The sequence below is a fragment of the Schistocerca serialis genome, chromosome 7 (assembly GCF_023864345.2).
Source record: "Schistocerca serialis cubense isolate TAMUIC-IGC-003099 chromosome 7, iqSchSeri2.2, whole genome shotgun sequence".
Lineage (NCBI taxonomy): Eukaryota > Metazoa > Arthropoda > Insecta > Orthoptera > Acrididae > Schistocerca > Schistocerca serialis.
Genome location: NC_064644.1, coordinates 277250112 through 277263847, shown reverse-complemented (window position 1 = coordinate 277263847; position 13736 = coordinate 277250112). Strand labels below are relative to the sequence as shown.

At 39.4% G+C, this 13736-nt stretch overlaps 1 protein-coding gene across 1 annotated transcript in view; it reads left to right on the top strand.

The window, feature by feature from the left end:
• Positions 1-11258, top strand: part of LOC126413012 (lactase-like protein) — a 94986-nt gene extending 83728 nt beyond the window's left edge. The window contains exons 7-9 of the mRNA XM_050082905.1: positions 2818-2952; positions 5097-5203; positions 11132-11258. Coding sequence (XP_049938862.1) covers positions 2818-2952; positions 5097-5203; positions 11132-11258 — 369 coding nt within the window. The remainder of the gene's footprint in view (positions 1-2817; positions 2953-5096; positions 5204-11131) is intronic.
• Positions 11259-13736: the final 2478 nt, after the last annotated feature.

Below are 13736 nucleotides of genomic sequence, written 5' to 3'. Positions count from 1 at the left end.
GTCGGTCAAGAAGGCTAGGAGAGTATTCTTACTAGAAAGAGCAGATAAGCAGTTGTTAGCATCCCACTTAATAAATGAATCGACTTCATTTACTTCCGGTACGATGGACGTAAAAGAATTATGAGCAAATTTTAAACACGTTGTAAATCACGCATTGGACAAGTATGTGCCGAAAATGTGGGTTACGGACGGAAAAGACCCACCGTAGTTAAACAGCGCAATTCGGAGAATGCTCAGGAAGCAAAGACAGTTGCACTCGCGGTACAAGAAAGATCGGGAGAATGAGGACAGGAAAGTTAGTAGAGATTCGTGCTGCTGTAAAAAGAGCGATGCGCGAAGCATACAACCACTACCACCGTCATACCTTAGCAAAAGATCTTGTTGAAAACCCATAGCGATAGACATCCCTGGGGTTGTGAAGCAGCTGAATAGGTTGAAAATAAATAAATCGCCAGGTCCTGATGGGATTCCAATTCGGTTTTACAGAGAGTACTCTACTACATTGGCTCCTTTCTTAGCTTGCATATATCGCGAATCTCTTGCCCAACGTAAAGTCCCGAGCGACTGGAAAAAAGCGCAGGTGACGCCTGTATATAAGAAGGGTTAAAGGACGGATTCTCAAAATTACAGACCAATATCCTTAACATCGGTTTGTTGCAGGATTCTCGAACATATTCTCAGTTCAAATATAATGAATTTCCTTGATACAGAGAAGTTGCTGTCCATGCATCGGCACGGCTTTAGAAAGCATCGCTCCTGCGAAACGCAACTCGCCCTTTTTTTCACATGATATCTTGCGAACCATGGATGAAGGCTATCATATACCTTGATTTCCGGAAAGCGTTTGCCTCTGTGCCACACTGCACACTCCTAACTAAGGTACGAGCATATGGGATTGGTTTCCAAATACGTGAGTGGCTCGAAGACTTCTTAAGTAATAGAACCCAATACGTTGTCCTCGATGGTGAGTGTTCATCGGGGGTGAGGGTATCATCTGGAGTGCCCCAGGGAAGTGTGGTAGGTCCGCTGCTGTTTTCTATCTACATAAATGATCTTTTGGATAGGGTGGATAGCAATGTGCGCTGTTTGCTGATGATGCTGTGGTGTACGGGAAGGCGTCGTCGTTGAGTGACTATAGTATGACACAAGATGAGTTGGACAGGATTTGTGATTGGTGTAAAGAATGGCAGCTAACTCTAAATATAGATAAATGTAAATTAATGCAGATGAATAGGAAAAAGAATTCCGTAATGTTTGAATACTCCATTAGTAGTGCAGCGCTTGACACAGTCACGTCGATTAAATATTTGGGCGTAACATTGCAGAGCGATATGAGGTGGGACAAGCATGTAATGGCAGTTGTGGGGAAGGCGGATAGTCGTCTTCGGTTCATTAGTAGAATTTTGGGAAGATGTGGTTCATCTGTAAAGGAGATCGCTTACAAAACACTAATACGGCCTATTCTTGAGTACTGCTCGAGCGTTTGGGATCCATATCAGGTCGGATTGAGGGAGGACATAGAATCAATTCAGAGGCGGGCTGCTAGATTTGTTACTGGTAGGTTTGATCACCACGCGAGTGTTACGGACATGCTTCACGAACTCGGGTGGGAGTCTCTAGAGGAAAGGAGGCGTTCTTTTCGTGAATCGCTACTGAGGAAAATTCGAGAACCAGCATTTGAGGCTGACTGCAGTACAATTTTACTGCCACCAACTCATATTTCGCGGAAAGACCACAAAGATAAGAGAGATTAGGGCTCGTACAGTGGCATATAGGCAGTCGTTTTCCCCTCGTTCTGTTTGGGAGTGGAACAGGGAGAGAAGATGCTAGTTGTGGTATGAGGTACCCTCCACCACGCACAGTATGGTGGATTGCTGAGTATGTATGTAGATGTAGATAGTGAAAGAGTCTGAAAAGACATCGAATTTCGAACTGCGGTGTGAGGTGAATTAGAAATTTATACTTGCCCATTATTTTTATCAGTTTTTCTTTATTTATTTTTATTTAATAACAGGTGAGTTCACAGTACCAATTTACGTCTTGGCGTACTTATTTGGTGCATTTTATGTACTAATATGTCAACTACGTTATAGGACAAATATTATGAGAAAAAATTACAAAAAGTTAAATGAATTTCCGAAAAAGCGAAGTACCTGCTTTAAAGACACACACACATACACACAGACACACACACACACACACACACACACACACACACACATACACACACAAACCTTCGTATGTCTGCCTCTGAAAACATCTCTTGGCAAGTACATGTCTTAATACAAAATGTAAACAAGGATTATTATCCAAAGTTATATGATAATACCGAAGTGTTGGAAATATGTGCAGAAAACTGTAGTAATTGTATTGATATTTCTAATTTAGGAAGAAATTTTTAGAAGCGACTGCTGAATACTCCAGTGCCAAACAATTCGTAAAACCTCTAGAATTTTGCGACAGATACGTTTCATAACTCATGAGCGTATTTAGCTAACACACCTTTGTAGTTATAAACAACGTAAGCTCCACTCAAACTGTCAATTGTCAGGATAATGCATTACACCCCGTGGTCTCTTATTTCTTGTCTCATTCATGAATAGTACAATTTTTCCAAATAGTAACACTTACCACGAAACACTAAATATTTATGAGGTAAGGTGCTGATATTTATGTGAACCAAACCTTTTCAAGTAAGCACCTAAATTACTCCTTGTTACCACCAGTCAAAATACCAGCAGAACACCATTAGTGTAACAAAATTAACAGCACACTTTGAATTGTCTAATACTCCTCGTTTGATGTCTCTGTTCTTAGGTTGTGCCATGGGGTTTTCGCAAAATTATAAACTGGGTGTCTACAAGGTACCCGAACTACCCAATCATCGTTACAGAGAATGGTTACGCTGAGTATGGAGACCTGGATGATCAAGAGCGTATCAGCTACTATGGCGTAAGTGAATTGTATTTACAGCAAACGCTCAGTTGTCTGTCTGTACTGTTATCAATGTACAATGGAACTATTGTGGAAGGCAATCGCAAATCCATTATATTTTCTCGTATTGTGCACGGAATCATTTTTCTTTTAAACTGTGATTTATGATTCTGTCTACGTGTAATCTGTAATTATGGAGACATGGCAGTCTGTCCAACCCTTCCATTACAGCAGACGAAGTTGAAAGGAGCGATTACGGAAAAGAGTTTCGAAGTTTGGAATGAAAGTTTCTAGATTTTGTGTGCCTGCAGTGCAAGTTTTCGGTGAATTTTTTGTAGTTTTACTCCTTACTATAGAAGCATTTCTTGAGGCACAATCTTTAAATTGGCATAAGGCTGCCTTTGGTGGAACAGAGATAGAAATGAAGGAAAACTTGTTTGGGAGCAATTAGCTTACAGAACTCCTACTTGACTGATTCCTGAGTATTCCTCATAAATGTGGGATCAGTATTATGTACATCTAAAGATTCAGAGAATTGCTGTGCGTTTGGATAGTGCCAGAAATTCTCATCCAACACAAGTACCATACGCTATAAGATATATGCTGTATTTCACTGATAGTCTTGTTAAAAATTCTTACATGGTCCTCTGATACATACAGGTAGTTGCAGAAATCCCAAAAATGGCAATGATCCCTGGAATTAGTCGAAAGTGAAGCACAGTGGAAATATGATGAACACAAAGTGCTGTTCACTACTCATCATGAAAAGGTGCAAAGACTACCTGGGAAAAGGCGTTGCACACAGTGGCAAATAGGGCTACATCTTTTCAGTGGGCCTTCCAAAACAGGAACTGGACAGTGACTGCCTGGAGGCATCCAATGTGTTCCAATGAGTAGTGACTTTACTTTTTTCAAATGATGCAAAGTGCCAAGTGCCCTGACAGCCCAAAGAGGCATTTAACGCATAGTGTGTTGAAGGTATTCTTCCAGAGAGATGTTTGCTGTGTGATGATTTGGGACTGGTTTTTGTGCCATTATTTGAGTCCACTCATTCACATTACAATAAACATGAACGAGCGTGTTTACTTCTTCTTAGCCACCAACTTCTGCCCTATTTTTTTACATGTCTGTTATGAGTGTGCTCCCGACACTTTTGTCTTCCGAGATGGGAAGGCAGTGTTCATACGGCTTCAAGTATACATTCCTTGTTTGGCGATCACTCCGGCATCCTAATGCACCTCAGCTGGTCCACTATCTTAATGCCATAGAAAATGTCAGGAGCTACTTGGAATAGAAGATCAACTGACTGTCAACATTTCCGCAATATGGCAGGTCTACAGGCTCTAATCATCTATGAGTAGCTTCTACTGTACGTCATGCCTGAAGAAACGTGTGGACTATCTTTCTCACTGGATTGAGAGCGTTATCAGGGCTAGAGGAGATGTACACGGTGTTAACATGATGATTCCTGGGAGATAATTCGTGTCCACAGTGCTCACATAATATTTAATTTTTATGTCTTATATAAGTCATGTGGTTGTTCTAAATTACTGGTCGTGAGTGCTGAACTGAATATCCTAAGAACTAGAAGTCTATATTTACAGAATGGTACTGTTGGTCTGGCCCCAAGGTATCTACACTATGAGAATGCTTTCCCCATAGACACTAGCGACTGATTCTCACTGCTGGCTGACAGGTAGCGGTGTCTCACAAGAGTGAAATAGTGATTTTTTTCTATGCTAGTTCCCGAGATCCGGTGTGGAGAAGATGACAGATGACCCATGACTTGAACACCAGCAGGTTGTATAATCGCCAACTAATAGTAGAAGCTGAAACATCCTGGCACATTGAAACTGTGTGCCAGATATAGTCTCGAACTCCGAATTTTCTCGTTTCGTAGGCAACTGCTCAGAGCTATCCAGGAACGTCTCACGAAGTGCCTGCACAAAATGTGTTCTGCCAGGACATCTCTCCTACAGTCTTAACCTGTCTGGAAGCACGATAGTAATTTTGAGAGAATATGTGTATCATTTTTATCTGGTGAGTCAAAATGGATTCAGCAGTTCTTTTATTGGCTGCTTTAAATGGAACAAATTAGTTTTAAGGTTAACGTCATTAGCTTGATGTTATTTATTGCACTTTACAGAATATCATTATTTCAGCAATACCTGGCAGAAATGCTGAAAGCTATTAACGAAGATGGGGCCAATGTATTTGGATATACAGCGTGGAGCCTTCTGGACAACTTGGAATGGAATTCTGGTTATAGGTAAGTCAACGTTATATGGTATGGTATTATTGAGAGACATATTTTGTCCTCTAACTTCTGTTGATTTTCTATCGAGTTACGAAACATCAGTGTCTTACGAAGTCCTTTAAGACACCTCTTTAGCTCTTGCTTCTAGACCCACGTTAAACGTTTGTAAGGTATAAACTACCTATTTCTATTGAAATCGGTAGGAACCAGAGACTGACTATTGTTAATATACTGAAGGCAGACAAACGCCTACAAGCCTTTTGTTTCTTCCTTTCTCGTCTAACGTGCTCCATTGGTGAGGACTGGTTATTTGGGGTTTTCTGCTACTGAAGTTATAATTCTCAAGTTTTATTCCAGCATACCTAAGGTTTGGGTAACAAATGGTTTCATACAGTGGTCCGTAGTTACTAACAGAATAAGCCTCCAATATTCTGTCAGTAGCTTTTGCAGATAATACTTATAAGAGGAGAGACTGATATATTAACCTTGAGGTAAGAGAGTATTTCTAAATATTAGTCTATACACTACATATGGAGATTCTTAATATAGCAACTTGAATACTTTGTCCTTCACATCTTCCTCTACAGCTGTACTCTGCGAACCTCAAGAGTGATTCTGTTTGTATTTTTATTGTGCCATTAACGTGCCTTTCCGTTGCATTCTAGAATGGAAAGACCAAAAAATGACTGTTTGTAAAACTCTGTGTGAAATACGATTTGCCTCATATCATCACACGATCTCTGTAGGGCTGATACGCAGAGAGCTGAACAATATCCATAGTTTCTACCTGACGGACTGTTCATGAATGTTATTACACAGGTTCTTCTTAGATATCAGCGACTTTATACTACTGCCTGTCTTTAAGGCTGTTCAACAACTCTCTTACATGCTCTTGCAATTCCAACAAGCCTGTAACCAATGACGCCGACTTCTTTTGCATGCGTACAGTACTCCCTCCTAGACTAGTGTAACTGGTCCCATATATTCTCTTTTCATACGCTTGATATCCGACGCTAAGCTATTCTAATTGGTCCCATAATTTCTATTTCGACATTCTTGATGTCCCCTGTTAGACTAGTCTAAGTGGTTCCAGAGACTAAATGATGGTACAGATGTCTGCATTGCTGTGAGAGTGAAGGTGGGTAACTGATTACAGATGCGGTACTTGTGGATGAAGTCTTTTCGTCACTCTTATAGATGTGAGTTGGCAAACTGTCTGTATTACTACATATATTGCCCTCCTAATTAAACAGAACCTTATTGTAGGGAAGGGGAAGAGGGATAAAAAGGAATATGTTGGAAAAGGGTTACAATTGAGAAGTGTTTTTTCAATTCAGTGATTGGTTTCACCTGGTGTTAGCAAACGCCCTGTCCCAAAATCACGAAAGAAAATAATACTGTTGCAAATAATCTGGTGACATTCGAAGGCGTCACATGAGTAGCTCTGCTAGTCATCTAGGAACGAAATACTGACGAAAGAAGAATTCTCTAGTACTGACATGAAATCAGATTATAATCAAGTAGGACTGAATTTTGGGATGAAATATTAGGGTGTACGGGGAGATGGTAGCTCTTAATCATCTCTGAGATAACATACGCTGGAAAATAAATGTAAGAATAAAAGGTTTAAGGAATTAAACGAGAAGCATTTTTCGCTTAGAAAAGAAATCACGTATAAGAGCAATGAAATGAGTGTGACATGTGCGAGACTGAGAGGTAGTGTGCGAGGCTGCGAGTGGAAATTTAGAGAAAAATTAAAAATAATCTTGATGAACTGAAACTCGTGTTAATCTGACCAGCATGTGGGAAAAGTTACCAAAGGAACAAACTGTGTAGTATACGATATAGATGATCCGTAACAGGATAGAGGGAGAAATCACATGCGACAAATGTAGCAAGTAATACGATTACATATTTTTTGTGATTTTTCTCATATTACTCAGAAAAGAAGGGTAATTTTTTACCTTTAAACAGAAATATTTTCCTCAGAAGACCTCAACCACCCTAAAGAAATCAACATAATTTGACTTTCACTTCGATTAAGCGCGATATTATTTTGAAGCCACCTGTAACGTTTTCTTTAATAAAATGCAGTTGGGGAGTAGTAACTCGTCCGCTGTAGACTCTTTGTTCCATGTGCAATCGTATGTGAAAAGACTAGATTTGATAATTATTGTTCAATCCAGCCTGCATTTATAGCCGCATCGTCCACTGCTGACTGTGTGATGCAAGAGCTGTGTAGGTAAGTATTTCCTCTGCACTCTGTTTTGAAAAACTTTCATTTGTGTGACGTTTTGCTGTAATAAACTGTTGCACACGAAGGACTTCATAAAATGTCCTTCCCTTCACTTTACTTCCAAATAAACACTGCAGACGGTGTAAATATCTACTCAAGTTTGTTTTGTTCATGGGCAGTTCAAGAATACTACTTCATAGGATGATAAAGTGTCACGTCAGAGTGAAGTTGGTAACACAGTGCATGATAAAAGCTTGTGTTATTGCATAACAAATATATTCCGAGGTAGTATCAAATTGAACATCGGCTTTAAACGTTTGTTACCTCGAATCATAGAGATATTACTAACCTCCTTTGATAATTTCTGCTAAATTACTGTGAAGTGAAATCATTGTGGGTCACTTACCTACTATCCGTGAAGAGACACGGATCACTCACTAGCGATAAGCCCGCTTTGCAAATTCGTAGAGATGCCTCGTAAACGAGGGAACTTCCGTAACTTTTCTGATGATTTACTATCTGTGTGAGATAATTTTAAGCATTGAGTTGATAAACTTTGTCTTGTACCAAGGAAACGCCGAAAGGAATTCACGCAAAAGATACAAATTTCCTTTTCTGCTCCAACTTCTGTGATTTCTGCAGAGATGCAGTTCGAAAATTCCAGCTCGCCTGTTTTCGTACACCACATAATATTCTCTGCTGCAAAGCTCCTCATAACAACCGGACTAGTGGTACTTTGGGCATGTGAAGACAGACAGTTGCAAGCGATCACATTATCAGATATGATTTAGCCATGGTTATCTTCAGTGAATAAGTGAATGCATTGGATTAGCGTATTTTTACTCCAGACGAATGTTAGGATTTCGTTTGGGTATGTGCTGAATCTCACATTATGACATTTGCTTGTGTTCCCTACGGCATTGAACTGGAGTACTTCGAACATCAGTTCTTGTCCTCCCATCAGCGTGCTTACGAGGCTATATTTCAGCACAAATAATGTTCCATCATATGGTCCACAAATGTTCATTGTAAGGGCTGGAAAATAGGGTCGCAGGAGATACATTGTCTTTAGTGATGATGGCAACGCATACAAATGAACTGAGAGCTGGTGAGTCCGTATCTTGATATCATTGCGGGAAGGTGATAAGAGACGACGAAATAACAGTCCCAGTTTTGTTATGACGAGTGACTTGTGTATGTGGTAGAACTGCAAGACTAAAGATGTCGTGAACAATAATTTTATATTCTCCCCGATTTCACTAAATCACTTTCCACTCTAGTTCAAAAGAAACAATGATGTGCATAATTACAATACCAGAAGGAAAAATGACATTCATTACCCCACATTAAGGTTATCTTTAGCACAAAAAAGGTGCACAATGCTGCAACTAAAATTTTTGATAACTTATCCAGCAACATAAAATGTCTGACTGTAAAGTAAAATCTGTAAAAAAAACTGAAAACATTTCAGCTTGACAGTTCCTTCATTCCGTAGACGAATTTCTATTATTGTAATGTGTAAAATACACATCTGTATTTAAAAGTTTTTGAAACATTTTATCTTGTTTGTCTTGGAATGTTGAGTTTTTTGTTCTATAGTGAAACAGTCCCAACCGCACTTCCTATAGTGGCGTCCGCTCCTCGCCAGCTTCAGCAAGCTCCCATGTAGTAAGTGGTCTGCTTATGACCACAACAGTGGTCGAAACCAGTGAGCAGTAAATAAATAAGCATATTTATAACTCCATGACTACAGTTTTTGATTATATTCAAAACTTCCCGCTTCCAGATATTCCGATCCAACAGATATTCTATCTGCGCCAACTGTGGGTGTACGGTTTCAGCATACATGATTTGAAAACTGAATACTCCGCGGTGCCCTTGTACCATGATGGCTTAGGAAAGAAAGGTGCAAACATAGTAGCATCTTTCGTTTCTGATGACGTAAATAACGATCTCATTAAAAATGTGACTGATGGCTGTGTCGGCCAGAACAAAAATCATACCTTTATACGCATGTGTATGGGCACGGTTCAAGCAGGGATACTCCAGAGCATAATACACAAATTTCCAGAGAGGGGTCACTCATTCCTCCCGTGTAATCGAGACATTGGACAATATAAGAGGAAAATAAAATCTCATGACCGCATTTACAACTCTTATGAGTACATGGATCTGGTAGTAAGTAGTAAAAGGGATGTGATTGTAAAATTAGTTAATGGAGAGGAAATACTAGAGTTCGACAACTGGTGGCCAATATATTTTAGAAAAAGTATTGTTCCGTGTGAGACAGTGGCAGAAAAACGTCATAAAGAAATCCTCTCCGCTCCGAGTAGCTTCAAAGAAATACAATATAAATTGTTGAAACCAAATAAGTTAAAGAACTCTGAAATCATTAAACATACAAATCATGTACTCAAAGTTAATTATTTCTCTCTCATATAAAAGCAGAATGAAGTCACTTTCAGTTTTGAAAAATTCCAGTAATATAGCAATAAAACACATGGCAGTATTCAGTTTTTTGTTTCTCCTGAAAAGTGTAAAAAATTACTTATTTGGTTAAAACAATTGACGATTCAAATATTCTGCATGTAGCCACAGTTGCAAATTAACCCTTTCAGATCCTCTTGGTGCAATTGTGTACATTAACTCTTAACGTGTCTTAGTTACAACAGAAGTATTTTTCCCTTTTTGCCTTTGGGAACCTGAGGTATACATTTGTGAATGTTCACCCGTTCCATCATACGCAAGTGGTGCCAGCTGTTTGGCATTACTATTAGAATATAAGCAAGTAAATGTGGCACTGCGCAGCCGCTCGTGACCACCGGAATACACGGATGTGATTAGCTTGCATATATTTCACAGTGTAATTGACTATTATTATTGTTATTTTGGATGATAATAATTGAATGATAATTTTATCATTTGTTACACTAAAGAATATTTAGTAATTAGTTAATTTAGTCCATAGAATGAAGCCAAGTTACAAAGTATGTTTTGAAAACATATTTTTGTATAAATATTTCACCTAAAATCATTAAAAAATCACCTAATACCATTACCACGTAAAGAGTAATTTGCTGCCCACCAGAAATCATTCTGGATTGAAAGGGTTAATTTGACATGTGAATGAAAAATGACTCGTTCAACATTATTACGATTTATTGTGTAAATAATCCATGGAAGACACACTAAATAACGAAAGTTTCGGAATGGCTTCTTTACCACAAAAATGGTTGGTTCCTTCCGCCATTCTCCTAGTTACCATCTAGTAGTCTTTCTTTGACGTTCCAATATCGTCGAAGCCTTAAACGTCGTCTTTCCTGCTTTCCTTCTTACACAGTGCAAAACCTTTCCAACTGCCTACACCTGACCCATCAGGCCGAATTTCTTCGTAACTTCAATGCCAAAATTCTTTCTTGCTGGATAGCGAATAGTATTTTGTCCATGACTCCACTTTTGTATTATCATAATGTCGTCTTGAGAAATATAGGATGAAGTAATCCGACTATTGATACTGTGTGCGTGCGTGCGTGCATGCGTGTGTGTGTGTGTGTGTGTGTGTGTGTGTGTGTGTGTCCGTGTGTGTGTGTGTTTGTGTGCCCGTGTGTGTGTGATACATGGTTTTGCACTACTGTGGTGTACTACTGGTCAGTAATGTAAGTAATAACTGTTGATACTTCACACGCTTCTGTTCTTGTTTGCAGTGTGAAATTCGGGATGTACCACGTGGCTTTCAACAGTACTGAGAGGACAAGGACGCCAAAGGCCTCGGCAAGCTTTCTTGCTGGCATCTACAGGAATATGAGTGTACCAGAAGAATACTTCCAGTAATTGTCTCGATGTAAATTCAGCATGAAAAATTTCCAAAAAAATGTTCTAAATATTAAGTGCTTCTACAATTTAATAATGACACTCACAGTTAACAGGGTGGTTCCTATTATAAAAAGGAATACTATCGACAACACTACCTTACCTTGTCACTGCGTTTCTGAGCATCTCGTTTTCGTCGACAAAACGATGATGCCACCAAACTCTGAAGACGAAATGTTATCCTTATACATTTTCCAGACAAAAAAGAAGAAAATTCTTTTTTGTAGACCACTGTTTGAATTAGCAACCTAACCAACTAAATTTCACTGGGTTATTTGTGGTTCCCTCTCAACTTTCTATCTATGATTTACATTGGCACATATTTGTGTCTTCCATAAAAGTCAGCATTTATGAGGTGCTTTTCAGAGGCTGAAATAGCAGACACCGCATCGCCGCTTCCACGAAATGAACATGAGCTGTCACGTGAACATCACAGTTATATGTTACTGATACCTTACTCTGTCTGTTACTTGGATATCTAACGTGAATTAGTGGTAGTTAACAGAGCTGTCGCTCTCTCAGGATAGCAGCCACTGTATAAAAGATATTGCGTGCCAGTATACTTCTTTTCTAAAGTGTAATAAAATGGAATACCTACAACAGTCCTTGCGGTGTTACTTGTTATACGGCAAGCAGTTTCGGTGACTCAGTACACCATGTTTAGGCCTTAACAGACACTGAGTAAGGGGTTGAAGCCAATCGTATACACGATTCCATCAGGGGCCAACATCTAAGAACTGGCTTCCGTACGTTGTAACTATGGTGCTGTGTCCCCAAGCATCAATGCCTGGAGACACAAATCGTAGTTACAGTCTACGGAAACCAGTTCTTAGATGTTGGGCATTGATGGAATGGCGCGTCAGCTAAGATTTGAAGATCGCGTATTGAATCAACGAAACTAGTAACCATATAATAAATAATATCGAAAGGATGGCTGTAGGAGCGCCACTTCATAACATAAGTGAGGGGTCGAAGCCCCTCGAACCTTCAATAAGAAGGAAGGACATACAAAATATTCTCTAAAGCGCTATGCTGATGTTATCGAATACATTCCCAGTGATTATATTTCTGTTTTTTGGAGCGTATCATCATCTGATAGTTTTATCATTAGGAATGAAGATAAACATGCCACTTATTCCAAAGTTATCGGAGATACTGAACAAAGTAAACTGTGTTCTTCCTCTCCCCAGTTCATTCACGCGAAGTTAAAATGAAAAAGATTTCAACAAGAAAGTAAGCATGGTTTTCCTTCTGATCTTGGTGATTCTCATTTACATCACAGGTGAGAAATATGAGATCGCTTACAAATCCTTCATACTGAAGACCCTTGGAACTAATTGATCTATCTCAGAATGTTAACCACTGTCATGTGATTCCACTGCTTCACAAACGCTATATAAACATTCCAATGTGAACACAAATCACTCAACTCATTCTTTGTAAAATTTACGAATCATTAACGGCACTGTATTTGTTACATAGCCAACCTATATGAAACTAAAAAGTTTCATCTTCAAAAACAGTATTTCTGTGAGTTAATAGCTAATTAGGTGAAGGAGAGACGCTGTTGCACATACAAATTGCTCAAAAACTACAGGGTATTAGAAAAGCCACGCACAGCATAAGTACCGAATTATATGTATCTTCATAATATATATTTTATTTCATTGTCTCACATACATTGTCTACATCGTATACTACAAATGATTGCTCCGCTCAGTAACGCATGTCTTATGATGTTACATGCCGCTCTGCGGAGTACGTTGGTGCTCAAGTAGTTAACCTCCGTAGCTATCTTAATTTTTAGTTCCGCCACTATGTGTGACCTGTTTTTATAGACCCTTCAAGACAGCCCCGCAGGAGGAAGTCCAGAGACGTTAAATCGTCAGAACGCGGTGGCTGTCATCCTTCCGAGACGATTCGATTACTAAATAGTTCGCCTTCGAGATGAACTGTTTCATTGTATGTGTGACAATTATCAACGCTCTGGTGTACCTGGAAGTAACTAGAAATAAACTATTCATGTATCCACTAACGTGAAACCACGCCTTATCAGTGAAGGACCACGGTCCAATTCTGAAATTCCATCACCAAAATCACGTGGGACTACAATACGATAGTCGCGTTTCTTTATCCGGTGCCTTCAATTTCTACACACTGTGAACATAATATGTTCGAAATTACAACTTCTGCATCGCTTTCCATGCTCTACCACACAAAATCTGACCCGGGACAGATACTCTCCTCAAACGTTTGAAGGCTAACGCAGCATCGCATCGCTCACCTCAGGTAGTTTAGCGTCCGTCAAAATCACCGGTCTCTCGGTTCTCTCTTCTTGTCTGTAACTAATTCGCATTCCTGGAAACTGGCGATTAATGTCGTCATTGTTGAACAGTTCAGCACTGCAGCAATATGGTATTTCCCACCTGTCTGCAACAC